Source organism: Odontesthes bonariensis, chromosome 3 (genome assembly GCF_027942865.1).
Source record: "Odontesthes bonariensis isolate fOdoBon6 chromosome 3, fOdoBon6.hap1, whole genome shotgun sequence".
NCBI classification, from domain to species: domain Eukaryota; kingdom Metazoa; phylum Chordata; class Actinopteri; order Atheriniformes; family Atherinopsidae; genus Odontesthes; species Odontesthes bonariensis.
The window spans coordinates 9659267-9675578 of NC_134508.1; the positions used below are offsets into that span (position 1 = coordinate 9659267).

The window sequence follows — 16312 nt, forward strand, 5'->3', positions numbered from 1 at the left end:
TGTCTGCTTTTATCAACTACTATCAGTCACTTTTATATTGATTTAGATTTATACTGCCATTCATATTTCGTGATTCCCTATGGGAATGGGAGCAGAGGCTTGTTGGTATTGTAGTAAAGTTGGGAAAAAATAAAGCATACATCTATACTGTTACCAATCAGGGACAGGGAAATTAAAAGAGCAGCCAAATGGGGTTAGATAGATATGAGACAATAAGTCTCATACACATGAAAGTTTTACGTGATTCTAGACCAGCAAGGTCGGAACCTCCTGGTTTGACAGGTCTTTCTGTGTGGCCTGCACTTGTTCTCCCAGCGCTTGCGTAGGTTTTTCTCCTTGTGTTTCAGATTTCTCCCACGTTCCAAATACATGCCTGATGGGTTAATTAGTGATTCTAAACTGGGAGTAGGAGTGAGTCATTTTGAAAGAAGCTATAATCAGATTTCACACACAGGAGACATATTTCTGTGCATGAGGGGACAAAAAAAAAAAAAAAAAACGCTCTCAAGAGAAAGAGTCGTCAAGGTAGGTACCAACGAGAAGAAGTCAACACAACCCGATTTAAAACCCCATAGGTTTTAAAAAAAAAACAAAAAACAAAAAAACTTTTGCCCTTTCTTTTTTTTCTTTGCTGTTTGCACCAAATTCTTATCAGCAATAATTTAGAAAGAGAAAGAAACGAGATCATACTGGTATTTTGAAATCTGACTAAACTAAGAAATCTGACTTCTAATGGCCATTCTTGAATTCCCCAAGTGCGTTGTATTTGTCACAGAAGAATCAGAACCATTATTGAGAGATAGAATGCAGCACAATAATTGTTTTATGACGATTGTCTTGCTCTCGAATTACCGGTCAATCTATGTTCCTACCCTCACCTATGGTCACGAGCTGTGGGTAGTGACCGAAAGAACGAGATCGCGAATACAAGTGGTCGGAATGAGTTTGCTCCGCAGGGTGTCTGGGCTCTCCTTTAGAGATAGGGTGAGAAGCTCGGCCACCCGGGAGGGGCTCAGAGTAGAACCGCTGCTCCTCCGCATCGAGAGGAGTCAGATGAGGTGGCTCTGGCATCTGGTTAGGATGCCTCCTTGACGCCTCCCTGGTGAGGTGTTCTGGGCCCGTCCCACTGGGAAGAGGCCCCGGGGAAGACCCAGGACACGTTGGAGAGACTAAGGCTGTGTTCGAAACCACTTCTCCTACTACTCCCACTACTCATACTAACTTTTTGAGTTAGTATGCGAGTTTGAGTAAGCCAGAAGTTCCCAGATGCATACTAGATTCGCCGAAATGTTGGGTATGCATCATGAGGTCACTACTCATACTCAAACTACCCAAGATGCAACGTAACGTAACGTCGCCGATCGTCATTTCCTGTCTAAACGGCAGTTTCAAGCTAGCTACAACGAGGGTAGGTTCACTTCCTGTTTTAAAAACAAAAGCACCAATTGTATCGCAATGCTTTCCCTATGATAAAAGGCAACTGGTATTTTATTTTGTGAAAATAACCGGAAGTGCGTTGCTCACTGCGGCTAGCTTTAGTAGCGCCGAATTCGTGGGAACAAAATTGTAAATATCCAGTATTTTGTCAGGTTTTCAACACGTTGGGGATCTAAACGACTACTTTCTCGCCTGAAAATGTTTCAAATGTTGCTAAAGTTTACAGAGTTTAGAGCTTAAGGGAAATCAGCTTCAGGCCGGCTGATTTCGGCTCGGGCAGGAGCGAAATGCATTGTGGGTAAACGCTCTGCATACTGTCTGATCGATGAGTATATAGTATGTAGTATGCAGTATGCAGTTTCGAACACAGCCAATGTTTCTCGGCTGGCCTGGGAACGCTCGGGGTCCCCCCAGAAGAGCTGGAGGAAGTGGCCGGGGACGGGGACGTCTGGGTTTCTCTGCTTAAGCTGCTGCCCCCGCGACCCGATCCCCGGAGAAGCGGAAGATGATGGATGGATGAATGGATGTCTTGCTTTAATTGTCGTCGAAGGCCACGATTGTAAATTAAATTCAAATTAAATAGCCGAGCCCTGTTCTGCACATGCATGACCACAGTGGGTACAACTTACAAGCATGATCGAAAGCAGTAGCTTGGCCATACAAGCCATTTGCATTAGCTAGCTAATAGTCTTACTTGAGTGAATACAGAGTTTGTTTGTGAAACACAATACTGGTACCGACCAACAATCAGACAAAACTCAATAATATATACACAGCGGTCTCTATGTCTTTTTAGATGTTCCTGCATCGCAGTTGTGTTGCTGTGGTGGGCCTTTTCCACACAGCGCAGTTTTATTAGGTTTCTGTTAAAAAAATAAATAATCCAGTCACTTAGGAAGATTTGTTGGTGATGGAAACAGTGCAATGCAACGCAAATCGACTAAATTAAGTAATCGATGACGTCAAGGCATCATTGCAGCCTTAGAAGCTGTAGGAGATGAGACCTGAGATGAGACTCACCTCGCGGAAGAGAAAAGGCAAGTTGTGACAAGTGGATAAATTCTCCCCCTAAAATGAGCTTGTGGAGGGGGGCGTGGTGCATCAGGTGCAGAGGAGAGGTGGGAAGGGCTCAGAGGACAGGGGGAGGGGAGATGATGGGCACATCTGCACATCATCAGCTAATCATTCTCCCCTTTATCAGTAGCGTGCTGGTCTGGGCGGGAGGAAGGAGAGCCAGGAGATGACCTGGCAGAGAGAACAGGAGCAAGGGGAGCAAGGAGAGCAAGGAAAGCGTGGAGAAACTGAGACCGTCCCCTGAGTTCATCCTTTCGAGTTAAGAAATAAAAAGAGTAACTCGAACCCAGTGTCTGTGCATCTGTTGGGAACCCACGGTGGCACAAGCTTGCCACAGAGCTGCTATGAAATAAGCTGCAATTTCATGGCGTAAAAGGGAGCTGTGATACTTTCTCTTTGTGGTATCTAAAGCATGACAAAGAAATGGCACAACATGTCCTCTTTTAAACACACAGCAGCATCAAATGAGAACATCTGACCTGCTCAGAGCAAAATGACAGCACAATGACTCCCATTCATTTTCAAGTGATGTTTTCATCTGCACGGGGTAACTCAGATGGATTTCTGATCTACAGTCAAGGTAAGAACATCTGATTGTTCTTTGCCTGTAATGAAGGCTGTTCTGTTCCCAAAGCTGCACAAACAGCTGCGCCTCCCAAGGCCATTCGGAGCACTTCAACGCTGATACAAGTGCTTCATACAGGACACAGAGTTCTAGCCACCTCCACAAACACAGCTCTGTTCCATTTAGCACGACCCATTCAATGCGACAGATTCCGTATGATTCATAGCACGTGTACACAACCAACGGTACAGAGTGGATGTTTAGAGAGCAGCTTTTGTTGCTGCTGTGCGAGCTGCCCAGAGGGACTCGTCATGTTCTCTTGTAAACCATGTGGTCAGCAGGATACTGGCACTGGCAGACAAGCACACGGTGCCATCACTCCAAACAATGGCATGCCTCAGCTGTCTGCAGCCCTGACTCAGGTCATGTCGACCAGCCAGTCCTGTGGTCAGTAACTCAGAGCTAAGTGGGGTAGTACCTGCTTACCATTGTGATACTCGTGTAAAACTCTGCTAAAACATCATTTTATACTTCTACAACTGTCAGAAAGCTTACGTCCACTCCTCTGCATACTAAACTACACTGAAAAAAGTGACTTTTTGGTGAAGTAAACTCTATTAGAGTAACTGTCATCATTTCTACCTTGTATTTTTAAGATTCAGTAAGAACTAGAGCTTCTTAAGTAAAATTAAACATTTTATTAACGTAATACATGAATTATGGGGGAAGAGTAAGTTTTACTTAGGTTTCCTCATACAATTTAAATGTTTAATAGTTGTATGTACATAAACCTAGAAATACTACATAAACTTTACTATGAAAGTGTATTGTTAAAATCTATTAAGTTACTTCATAACAGCAAATACTACAGATATATAAAATTTACTTAATTTTGAGTAAAATGATGTTCCTGCCTATCAACAACAAGTTTACTTAATTTGTTTAAATAAATATAACTTAAAACTTTGATGTAAATAAGTAAATGTTACTTAATATCTTAAACTGTTATGTTTTATGGCAATACTGGCAAGTGAGTGTTACTTGATATTGCAGGATTAAATATTACTTAAATCATTTGAGTGTAAATACTTACAAAGACTTTTTAAGTAAATCTTATGAGTTGTTTTTTTCAGGGTACGGTCTTCAATATGATTTTCCCTCCGACAGTAAGTTAAGTTTGGACTAAAATGGATGTTCATTTTCATTCATTTTCAACCAAAAGCACTGCAATGAGTCCACAGATGTGTAAAAGAAATAACTGGGAAAGTCTTAACATTTGATAGCAAAGCGATTTGATGTTATGACAGTAACTCTGTGACCCACTAACAGAACTAAACATTTTGCTTTGCCAGACCTTAAAAGCATTTCTCCTTCAGTCGACTCTTTGGGCCATTTTTGTCAATGAAAACTAGCTTTGGTTGGTGGGTGTGTTGGGTTTAAGAGTTTGGTTACAAGACGACACTTTGGTCAATGAGATTACAAGAACTGCATTGTACAAAGTCAGGGACCCTCTGCAAAGAGGAGTGAGCCAGCCATTCATCACCAAGTCCCCACGATTCTCTCACGAGGTTTGAATCAGGGACTTCTCGACTTTCTTCATCACTTTGGTAAAGATTCCCATTTATCAATGAAAATGTTTTACTCTGCCATCAAAGTCTTTAAAAAAAAAAAAAAACACCTGTAAATGGTGATACTCACACAGTACTACTGTGTATCCAATTCCAATTTCAACTGAATTCCAATTCAATATTCTGAAAAACTCACGGCGAGGTGAATATATCTTTAAAAAAAACCAAACTTCATTTACAGTGTTGTCATGTTGACAAAGTCGCAGGAATTTTTTGGCTTGCCACAATTGATTGTGTGCTGTTAACGCTTTGGTTTCACATCAGAATATCTCTTAACCTCCCACTGTTGATATGGTAATGGTTGATGCCAACACGAATAAAGTAGCTGCTGCTACTGAGGGAGTTTTCTCTGGCTGTGAGTGAGCCGTTTCACCCGCACACTGAGGGGAAGACAACTGTAACCAGATGCCCTGTCAGTGCTGTCAGAGAAGTTGTGCACACTCTAAACAATTCATCGGGGCAACTGGACATCCCTTCTGACCGCAAACACCCTTGGAATGTCAATACAAGTGGTCGAGGCAGATGGCCACACTCCCCTGAGACTGGTTCTGCTGGAGGTTTCCTCTCCACTGTCACCTTGTGCATGCTCAGGACAGAGGACTGAACTAAAGAGCAATCTGTTGGTTTCCTTTGCTAGGCAATATTTTCAACTTATTCAATTTAATTTAATTATATTTGGATTACTACAATGCATTAGATGATATTTGGCTTGAATTGTACTGTGTCCAAAAACTGAATTTAATTGGATGTATGTACTACCTGTACCCAGTGTGAAGTTAGCGGTCACTGTGGAACCCGTGTTGTCTTGGTCATACCCTGCTTTTCTCTACTGACTGAGTTGTAAATGTGTATGAACAGGATTTTTTTTGGGGGGGGGGATGGAAAAATTGGTTTGTCAAAATATCCATGTTCGTCTACATTGTCTGGTCTTCATGCCAGCCTGTGGCTATGTTCGAAACCGCATACTTCTCCTACTACTCCTACTAACTTTTTGAGTTAGTATGCGAGTTTGAGTAAGCGAGAAGTTCCCGGATGCATACTAGATTCTCCGAAATGTTGGGTATGCATCATGAGGTTACTACTGATACTCAAACTACCCAAGATGCAACGTAACGTGGCCGATCGTCATTTCCTGTCAAAACGGCAGTTTCAAGCTAGCTACAACAAGGGTAGGTTCACTTCCTGTTTTCAAAACAAAAGCACCAATTGTATCGCAATGGCTTTCCCTATGATAAAAGGCAACGCATATTTTATCTTGTGAAAATAACCGGAAGTGCGTTGCTCACTGTGGCTAGTTTTAGTAGCGCCAAATTGGTGGGAACAAAATTGTAAATAGCCGGTATTTTGTCAGGTTTTCAACACGTTGGGGATCTAAACGACTACTTTCTCGCCTGAAAATGTTTCAAATGTTGCTAAAGTTTACAGAGTTTAGAGCTTAAGTGAAATCAGCTTCAGGCCGGCTGATTTCGGCTCGGGCAGGAGCGAAATGCATTGTGGGTAAACACTCTGCATACTGTCTGATCGATGAGTATGCAGTATGGAAGTATGCAGTTTGTAATATATATATTGTATATGTAGTATGTAGTACGCGGTTTCGAACACAGCCAATGTCTCCTGGCACCAACAGATGAAAAACTGAAAAAAACACATTTGATGACCAAAAAAAAGAGGCGACATAATTTTATATAAAACAAAACGGACCGTTTCACAGAGATTGTTCGGTGCAAGAATGATTTTCTTCCTTGATTTAGTTTAAAATCATACATGTTTATAATATACTCGAATATAATTAGAGTAACGGCAGCCATGTGTCATGGTCGTGCGTATTGGCTGTGCAGGACCTTGTTAATGAAGCTTTAGATAAGAACACGCATTTAGAGTTCATTCTCATACCCTGCCATAAGCAAACATACAGATCCATCTGTACATCTGGGTTTCCCTTCAGATCATCTCAACAGTAAGCTGTTTGCTGTACAGGCAAAGTGCTCATCCATAGCCCATGAAGAAGTTACCGGTCCGCGTATCCTCTCTTTTATAATCGGAACGTTTCCTAGTTATCTTCATGAGATTCTTTTCTTTCAACAGAAGCGATATGATCTCTTCTTCAACTTATTTTCCATTCGGCAGTTTTTGTTCCGAGACCACCAAAAGGAGTAGATTTCATATACTCCGCTTCACTGATGAGGGTCTCCGTTTCAGAATGCCAAAAAGAATTGTGCTACTTATTTGCTGTTGCTTTCAGTTATGTCTGTTGAGTTGTGGTGCAAACTTTCTTTTGACATGCAAATGTAAGTTGTTCATGTATGGCTTTACATAAATTTGGTGAAGAGAATAAGTCTGCACATTTCTGCTTTTGGGTGTTCGCACAGTTTTAGTCATCTGAAAAAGCAGGCTCAATATTTAATGACCCTTTTTTTTTTTTAAATCATGGGATGAATGTGCACGGTATGTCCCCTACTTTTGTGTCAATGTCATGTGAAACAATATTTAAATGCATATAGTAAGAAAAACATCTAAATTCACATTTTTATCACTTCTAATTTATCTCAAATGTGTCCTCTTTCTGACCTGTCAAGCACACAACAGGCAGCCTGCTCACACTGCACATGACCCTATGTTACATTACCCCCTTGTGACATTCAATTGATTACTTCCTGTTTTCATTATGCAAGTGTAATCAGGGACACACTTCATATAAGCAGAGTTTGGGATGAAGCAGTGTCATAAGACCAAACTGCTCCCATTGCCCTGTTCTGTTATGCTCAATTACAAAGTTCAGAGAGTCTTTTGCTATTCTGCAATTACTTGCCGGAATGTGCGCATGTGCGCTCACGTGGAAGGAAGCGTGCTTGGAGCGGCTTTGGTTTACGATAACGTCACATATATCAGACGCAGGCAAAGCAACTGCGCCTAACCAGATTGACACGCAGCTGTGAAATGCCTTGAGTGAGGGCGTGGGAAAAAGGCACATGGGGAAGCCTGATGCCATGCTCAAAGAAGCTGGTGGGCAACGTTATCATTTAGCCTGTGTAAATGTCACCCTGCCATGCTCATCTCTCACAGCTAAGTAACAAAGCGGGGAGCAAAAGGCTTAGCTGAAAAATTAATCCTGCTTTATCAAACGTTCTCTCTTCTGTCTCCCTCCCAGTGTGGTCGGACAGGAACGGAAACCAACTCTCTCTCAGAGTTAAGTCTTCATCTCTCTAATTAGCTGCTTTGACCTGTGATGATGTAATAAAACCATATCCAGGACACACGGGGGGGGGCAGTTCCCCTGGAGGGAACCGTCCCGCCTCGACCTTTATGTTTTAAAAACTATACAGCGACTATCACACTGTTCTGTGGCTATTTATAGAAGAACACGATTTCCAATATTAATCGAACAGCTAGGTCAGATATACTCATTGTGCGGCTCCTCAATCTCTAATTGGCGGCTCGCACTTGCATAGTAGCTTATAACAATATGGTAACAATAACAATACATTTTTTCAAATAACATACAGCGAATACTGCACAGTATTAAGTATTTTTATTAAGTATTAATTAAGGCTTAATGGTGTTTCCTAAAGGGGGCTCTGTTAAACCTGGCAACGCAGCCCGCTTAAACCACCGTCACTCTTGACCGCAGTGCGCGCTGGCTAAAGGAGCTAGCGCAAGATGAATCAGAATCAGAAAAGGTTTTATTGCCAAGTAATTTTTACATGACAAGGAATTTGGCCTGGTCTGTTTGGTGCCATAAAAACAACAAATATAATAATTATAAAATAAAGTAATAAATGTAAAAAATTAAAAAAAAAAATATACAAAGTATTTGTAAGCAGGCACAATCGATCGGTTTTTAATTTAAAAAAAGGGCAAAAACCAGCACAAAAACCAAACGAAAATCAGCATGAAGTCGCCAGAGAGGGGACGAGCCAACAAACGTCGGGTGTACTGCGAGATGCAGGCACAATGGATCGGTTTTTAATTAAAAAAGGGCGAAAACCAGCACAAAAACCATGTCCATCTTGAATGTCTCACTATGATTACAACAATAAACTACAAATACATCATGAAGAAAGTCAAGGACAAGCACGCCAGCTTCCGCTCATCCCAGTATTAAGGTAAATATGGTCTTAATTTAACATGTATTGGCTGTGTTGTTTCTTTTTTTGTGGGATGTTTTATATGTAGAAATGCATATTTAGTATGTTGTCGTAAAAGTGGCTCTTCTCTTGATTTTGCTCTGCCAATGTGGCTCTTGTGAAATAAATAGTGAGTATCACTGAGCTAGGTCTTTCACATCCACACTGCAAGATTAGTTTCCAAAGATACTGACACATCACACTTCCATTGACTAATTATAACAATCAGCGACTAAAAAAAAAAAAAAGAAGCAAAATGTTGTGGCATAACCTCCAGTCAAACTACCTCTTGTAGTAAATGCCCAAATATGTGACTTGAGTAGTAGAAGTACTCTTCTTTCGCCCTCCCATCAATCATGGCAGCACACAGATTTATCTTGTGACCCTTTGGAATGGACTAAGAACTGGGGCTAAGAACGGCTCAACTAAACAATGTGATTGCGTCTGTACAGACAATAGTCAAGACAAATGCCCTTTTCACACGTTAGACTTTTCGTGCATGACGTTAAGGGCTTCATCAACATGTTAAAGCGACAGCATTCACACACCGATCACTTTTCTGTGAATGTGCCTCACTCCGCATTCAGACATGCCTGAGAAAGTGATGCAACGAGCCTCGTCGTGTGCACCGACATTTGCAACTTGCATGTGGCTGGACAGTGCACAAGGTGAGCTGTCATATAGAGTCGACGTTTCACACACCACGTTGCATCACGTTAACAATTCATATCAGAGTGCCAAGCGTGCAGTGCTGGTGTAAAACGTAGCAGTGTCTGCTTGTAAAAGTGGCCCGATCCTCTTTGCAGAGGGTATCTGCTGCCTGCTACACCATCACCATCAAAATTAAGCTTAAAAAAAAAAAAGGAACCTTTTGTTTTAACAAAATGTTGTCGGAGAGATCTGACAGAGAGATGCAGCTCAGGCTTTTTCTATTCATTTAGCTCAGACACTGAGAAAAGGAACTCTGAGGGTGAAACCAAAGAGGAGGTAAGTTTGAACAGTGCCAATATTTATTTATTCAACAATGAATATGGGTTTTTCCTTGAGCTGATAACAAAGAGTGATGCTGTTAGTGTGGTGCAATCAAACCCCCCATGAGTTTAACACCGAATGTTCACTAAACTTGAGGCTACCTTTACACGGAAACGATCTGAAACCAAAACGCAAAAGTGGCGTTTCGTTTTCACTTTTAAATCTAGGCTAGGTGGCAACACTACCAAGACCAAGTTTGGTCTGTTCTTTACTACTCTCGCTCATCATTGTTATCTGATGAAATGACTCTTGAACGTCAATTACCGCGCCTAAGGCGAGTTGAAAGTCCGCAGGGACGGACATGTTGATAGCCTACTGATGTGTTTCCCACAGTTTCCTGGCGCTTTATTATGCTTGTCACGTCATTTCTATGTGACGAGAAACGCAGTTTTGCGTTTTCATCCTTTACACGGTGGCGCGACAGTGGAGCGTTTAAGAATTCCACTCTGGAGGGCGGTTTCACTTTTTTGCATTTTCATGCCCCCAAAACGCCGTTACCATCTAAACGATATAGTGCATCCGCAAAAAGGTTTTGCATTTTTAACCCGTTTTCGTTTCCGTGTAAACGGCCCCTGAATCTAAAGAAAGGCATTAACACTGCAGTGACTTATACAACAACTGCACACTTGACGGTTTTACGGCGATGTGACATGTTGTCATGAGAAAAACTGTGACTGTAAGGACAATCATGCCTCGCTTTATGTATGGTTAAATTTGCACAAATCAGATTTTTTTCCTTCACTTTCACACGGATGTCTGAATGAAGATCACATTAAGGTAAAAGTGACCAAAATTATGCATTCAATGTATCAAAAGGTTGAACTGTATTGCACCAGTGACAACTGCCAAATTACAGATTCCAACAGTCAGGGTTTTATACACAACCAATCCCATACACTTGCATGGTGGGGCTAATATTTCCCTTTCCAAACGGGGACATTTCTGACATCAAAGGCATCAAGTCATTCAGACATTGGGCACTTTTGATTACCGTTACGGCTTAATTTAGACGCACATGTGAAAGTGACAGAGAGAAACAGGGTGTGCAGTATTGGACGCCACATCAAGTGAGATACAACACCAAAGTCCTTAAAGATTATATGGTATCCACTAAAAAGAGTCATTAAAGTTAAAAAAAGAGGCCTCTATCAACTGCTTATGTATGGATGGATGGATAGATAGATCTCAGCACTGTTACATACAGAAACATGCTAGTTCATTTGAGCTGGGACTCATACTAAAGCATTTGAAATACTAATTAATGTAATGTGTCACATTCTGAGAACAAAAGCTTCTGTTTAAACCATCTGAAAGCAGGTCAACCTCCAAATAAAACACTCATGTTGCTACGTACTTCTAACACACGTCATCACAGCTATCCGTATTAACAAAGGTATGAAAAACAAACTCGGTGCGTTTATTGTCCATAAAGCAACAGCGAAAACAGCCACAAAAGCAGCTTCAACCCTGTGCGAGTACAAAAAGTAAATCAGTCAAGAGAGCTGCGGTTTTACTGTCCGGCACCAACACCTGCTTGGTTGTTGGAAGCGGCAACAATCCAACTTTAATTTGAAGCCAGGTTGTTTTTTTTTCTTTTTTTAACCAAGAGATCTGGAGCTGGAAGTGTGAACCTTCTACCTCAGACTGAGAGTTCGCACCACAGCCGGCTGCTTCGTTATTCACAAAAAGAGCCTAACCAAAGCCAGCATTATAACAACCTACTGCCTTTTACATAACACAACAAATGCGATTATGTTCTGGGTTGCATTCCTCTTCTGAGGTTCAGAAAATCCTCTTCCACACTAAAAGAATTAGACCAAAGGATGAAGAAAAGGTCCAAAACATCAATGGAAAGAAAAAAAAAAAGCCCTCATATTTTGTGCCAAAGTACAGCACAGGCATTATTTTTACCTGCATAACATACAGTGTTAGAAAAAATTAAATAAAAAAGACGATCAGCCTCATAAGAGGTAGGATTACCTGCAGGATTGTTCAGATGGATTCAGCTGTTTTAAGCCAACAGCGGATTAGCTTTATATAAGTAACAAAAAACCTAGAAAGTGTACTGATGAGTTGTGCCCTGACTGAGTGGTCGGGAGTGTCACTTTGCACATCATTATTCATTCATAATCAGGCTACCATAGAGCTGTGTGATATGAATGGACACACCAGACATACCAGTGCAGAATGCCAAAGTTTTTCAAGAATCAAGAAAGGATTGAATACCTGCGAGATGTACAAGATGTCAATGCATAGATAAATTCTTCAGTTTTCAGCTTATTCGTTTGGCTTTGTGGCTGAAACTTACAGTGCATTACACATCATTTACTTAACTTCCATGACAACTCAATATTTTGTCTCACGGTCGCTGTCTGCTCTCCTCTGCCTTGTTTCCGCAAACAGCTGTTTTTCAGAGAAAAGCTCTGATAAACTCCACTGTACACTGCACGCTTGTTACATTACCAGCTGCCAGACAACATTGGCGATTAGACACAGTGGTCCACTAAGCAGCTGGAAAGTCTGAGAGAAACGCTCTAAACTGGGTCACCAGAGGAAAAACGGCTCTAAACGTTTAGTTTGCCAAGTGTCTGGGGTTAAGACGAGAAGGATGTTCATGACTGAGGGTTTAGGTCAGGACTGGAGCGTGACGGTTTAGCACGAGCTAGCCTAGTTCTGTGTGAGCCAACATTTCCTCATGTGAAGGATACAAAAAGAGGAGGTAGCCACCAAAGCATCTCAAAATACACAACTGATTCAAGTAGGCCTGGGCAACCATTAAAATCTTTAATCTAATTAATCACATGATTTCCCTGATTAATCACGATTAATCGCATTTGTACTCAAAATCCAAAAATGAATCCAAAAGTAGTGTATAGCTTTTAGCATTTAGTTTTATTTGAAATGTGCTGCCATATGAATGAAAGTGCCATAACATTTGTTGTGCAAACACACTTTTAACATCAGCATCTTTCTGTAGTTTTTATGTAGAAGCCTCGCTCCACTGTCTGTTTCCTTGAATGACTTGCTGCTATCAGTTGTGTGTTTTGCCTTTAAGTGATATTTTAGACTGGAACTACTACGGTGAGAAGACAATTCAACTTGGCAGTGTTTACAGATGACTTTGGTTCTGTCGACTCCGCCGTCTGGAAGAACTTTAAAATGAAAATGGCCGAGTAAAAGTTCCGTACCCTTCTCCATGTTTGGTGGATCTGCCCATTACTTTCTTTTCCGGTTCTGCAGCAACAGACTTTTACAAAATAAAAGCCTGTGAGCAACAGACTTTTACAAAATAAAATAAATAATAAAACAGGGGTGGTCCGTGGCGTAGTGGGTTGAGCAGGCGCCCCATGTACAGAGGCTATAGTCCTCGCTGCAGCTGGCCCCGATTCGAGTCCCGCATCAGACGGCCCTGTGCTGCGTGTCGTGCCCCCTCTCTCTGCCCCCTGCTTCCTGTCTCTCTGAACTTTCCTATCCATTAAAAGGCACAAAGGCCCTAAAAAAATATTTTGTTTTGATTTTTTTAATTATCATTATTATTTTTTTAAATAAAACATGCGTTAATGCGCAATAAAATATTTATCGTCGTTAAATAATGAATGCGTTAACACGATAATAACGAGTTAACTCGCCCAGCCCTAGTGTGAGCCAACATTTCCTCATATGAAGGATACAAAAAGAGGAGGTAGCCACCAAAGCATCTCAAAACACACAACTGATTCAAGTAGATATCACGGGGCAGTGCATTTTCAAATGTGACCTCCAAGTAAACAGTGAGAGCTGTTAGGATTTGTTCAAGGACAGTGGGTGGTGGGAGGAAAACACAAGCAGGCAAAATGTAGACCAGAGTGGTGCTGAGTGATCAAACAGACATACATGAGGTAGGGCATGATGAGAGGGGTGGGGGTCTGATGGGGGGGGAGCTGATGGTATGCTGATCTGGGTCCACACAGAGCGACTCACTTGGCCAGCTTCATCTCTATCTGCTGGCGGATTTCCTGACGCTCCTGGTCGCTGCGCACTGGGAAGATGTTGCGGTCCTCCAGCTCCTGCTTGCTGGGCCGGTTCCGAAGCTTCACAGCCAGCAGCTCCTTCCTCATCCTGCGGGGGAGGGTCCCTGTGGTTGTTCAGCACAAAGGAAGATTAGTACAGACGCGAGTGGTTGCCAGGCATAGTTTTCCAGATAAACCTTCTGTTGCGATGCTAATCACCACACAGCGTGCTGTTGTGCTTCCTGCTAAGACCCGAGGAAAAGAAAAAAACCCGACAAATCTCTCAACTAAATACCTGGAAAACCTTTGAGAATGTTAAATATGTACCGAGTAATCATTCTCTATCCTTCTTGTATAACAGATTTAATCTAACAAAGTGAAAACACTCACCTGCCAACAACTTTTTCATCAGTTCAGCTCGGCGGTCAAAAAAGTATTTTAGACTGAGCAAACCAGGGAACCTGCTTTCGCTTTTAGACCCACCCTTTTAATATTTTCCCTCCAGAGTCACACACATGTTAACAGCAGGCGACCGTGCACCACTGACCCACATGAATGACCAAGAATTAGGCCACCAGAGCAGATGTTGGCAGGTCACTGAAACTTAATACCAGCAGGTCTGCCATTCACCAGCGCTATAATTCTCCGGGTCATTCTCCGACTGTAACAGACATCAGCAGAGATTGTGCTGCTTCGTTATCCTCTGACGCCGTGCCCAGACTCTGTTAGCTCTGCATATTAAGAGGCAGAGAGCAGCAAAGTAAATATCCAAGTATGTGTCCGCTGTCAGGAGACCTACCAGAGATCACGGAGTCGTTCCAGCTGTCCTGGTCGCTCAAGTATTCGTCCAGGCGCCAGTTCTCCTTGTTCTCATCAGACTCCTTCTTGCTCCCCGACTCCCCGGCCGGCTCCCTCTCTGTGCTGGACGTGCGAGACAGGCGTCCATCCAGTCTGCGTTTCGGAGAAGAGCGTGCTTCCTTTGTCTGGAAACTGAGATCACATGTCACAAGGCGAGCCTGTCAGAGACAACTTCAGCAAAAGGCCTTGTTCGGTGGCCGAGATGCGTTTAAAAAGCAACAAAAAATAAATAAATAAACTAAATAAACCAATGAAACACAATCTGCTTCTATTATCATGTCAGATATTTAGTTTGCAATAGGATGCTCTGTTAATGTGCATGTAGTGGTACATAAAAGTCACATTTTGATGTGTTTATTGGTTTTGGAGACATGAGTTGGTCCACCTACACCAACACCCCTAACATACTGTGCAAAATAACTGTGACACCGAACAAATGCAAGTTTGATGCATTTCTTTTTTTTTAAATTTTCATAACTGAAAGAATTGACAAAGAAAACATCATCCAGAACATCAAACATGAACTCGGACGAATAAAATAAGAATGGTCAGAGGTGAAACAGTTCAACAGCTAGTCAATCTGCAACAACTCTAATAGCTTAGCACTTAATGTAGCCAAAATGTTTTTAAAGGCTTACGGTAACTAACTGTAGTGTTTTTTTATTATTGAAAACAATTCAATACCTGCATCACAATGAGCCTGTAAGAGTAAATCAATACCAACCGTCTGTGGAAGAACTGCAGACGAGGGAAGTGTAAATATTTGAGAATAAGCACCAGTTTGGTGTTAGCTAGTGTAACCTCTGCATAGATGCTGTATTCCTTCTAATAGAGTATGAACAAGCATCGGGTAACCGAGTGTAATTATTGTCCAAAATCAGATTTGAATGGTTGCTTGAGGCTGCAGGACAGGACAGATAAGGCAGATGAAAGAGTTGAACTGGAGCCGTGTGGCTCACTCCAGTTGCAATGAAAGGAGCTTTAGTTTCATGGTTGAAAGGCGAGCCCATGTACTGCATCTTTGTAGTTTCTAATGGACCAAAGCATGTGACAGACATTTTATTAAGACCTAAAACCAATCAGCCATAACATTAAGACCTCGCGCCTAACATTAAGTAGGTCCCCCTCGTGCTGCCATATCAATAACTGTCCAACGCGTTAGCAAAACCTGGAAGGATGGAAGTGAACCATGAAAATCAATAGCAGAATTCATGGCAAAGTGAAAGTTTGGGCATTTCCACACACATAATGTGAGGACCTATTAGGAATAAACAGATGTTTTGTCTTAAAAAGGTGGAATAATTTAAGTACTAAAGTACCAATAAGTAATCCACACAAATCTAAATGGGAAGTCATTGTTTACGAAATAAGTTGTCAGGATGCCGTGTTTTAATTAGGGCTGGGCAACCATTAAAATTTTTAATCTATCTAATCAGATGATTTCCCTGATTAATCACGATTAATCACATTTGTACGCAAAATCCCAAGATAAATTCAAAAGTAGTGTATAGCTTTTAGCATTTAGTTTTATTTTAAATGTGCTGCCATATGAATGAAAGTGCCATAACATTTGTTGTGCAAACACACTTTTAACATCAGCATCTT

The 16312-nt window shown here is 41.6% G+C and overlaps 1 protein-coding gene across 4 annotated transcripts in view; it reads right to left on the minus strand.

Annotated features, from left to right (window-relative positions):
- phactr3b (phosphatase and actin regulator 3b) overlaps positions 1 to 16312 on the minus strand; it is a 69495-nt gene that overhangs the window by 17122 nt on the left and 36061 nt on the right. For all 4 annotated transcript variants that reach the window (XM_075460210.1, XM_075460209.1, XM_075460212.1 and 1 more), the window contains exons 7-8: positions 14649 to 14839; positions 13821 to 13974 (exon numbers count right to left, since the gene is read on the minus strand). In XM_075460210.1, the coding sequence (XP_075316325.1) occupies positions 13821 to 13974; positions 14649 to 14839 (345 nt within the window). The remainder of the gene's footprint in view (positions 1 to 13820; positions 13975 to 14648; positions 14840 to 16312) is intronic.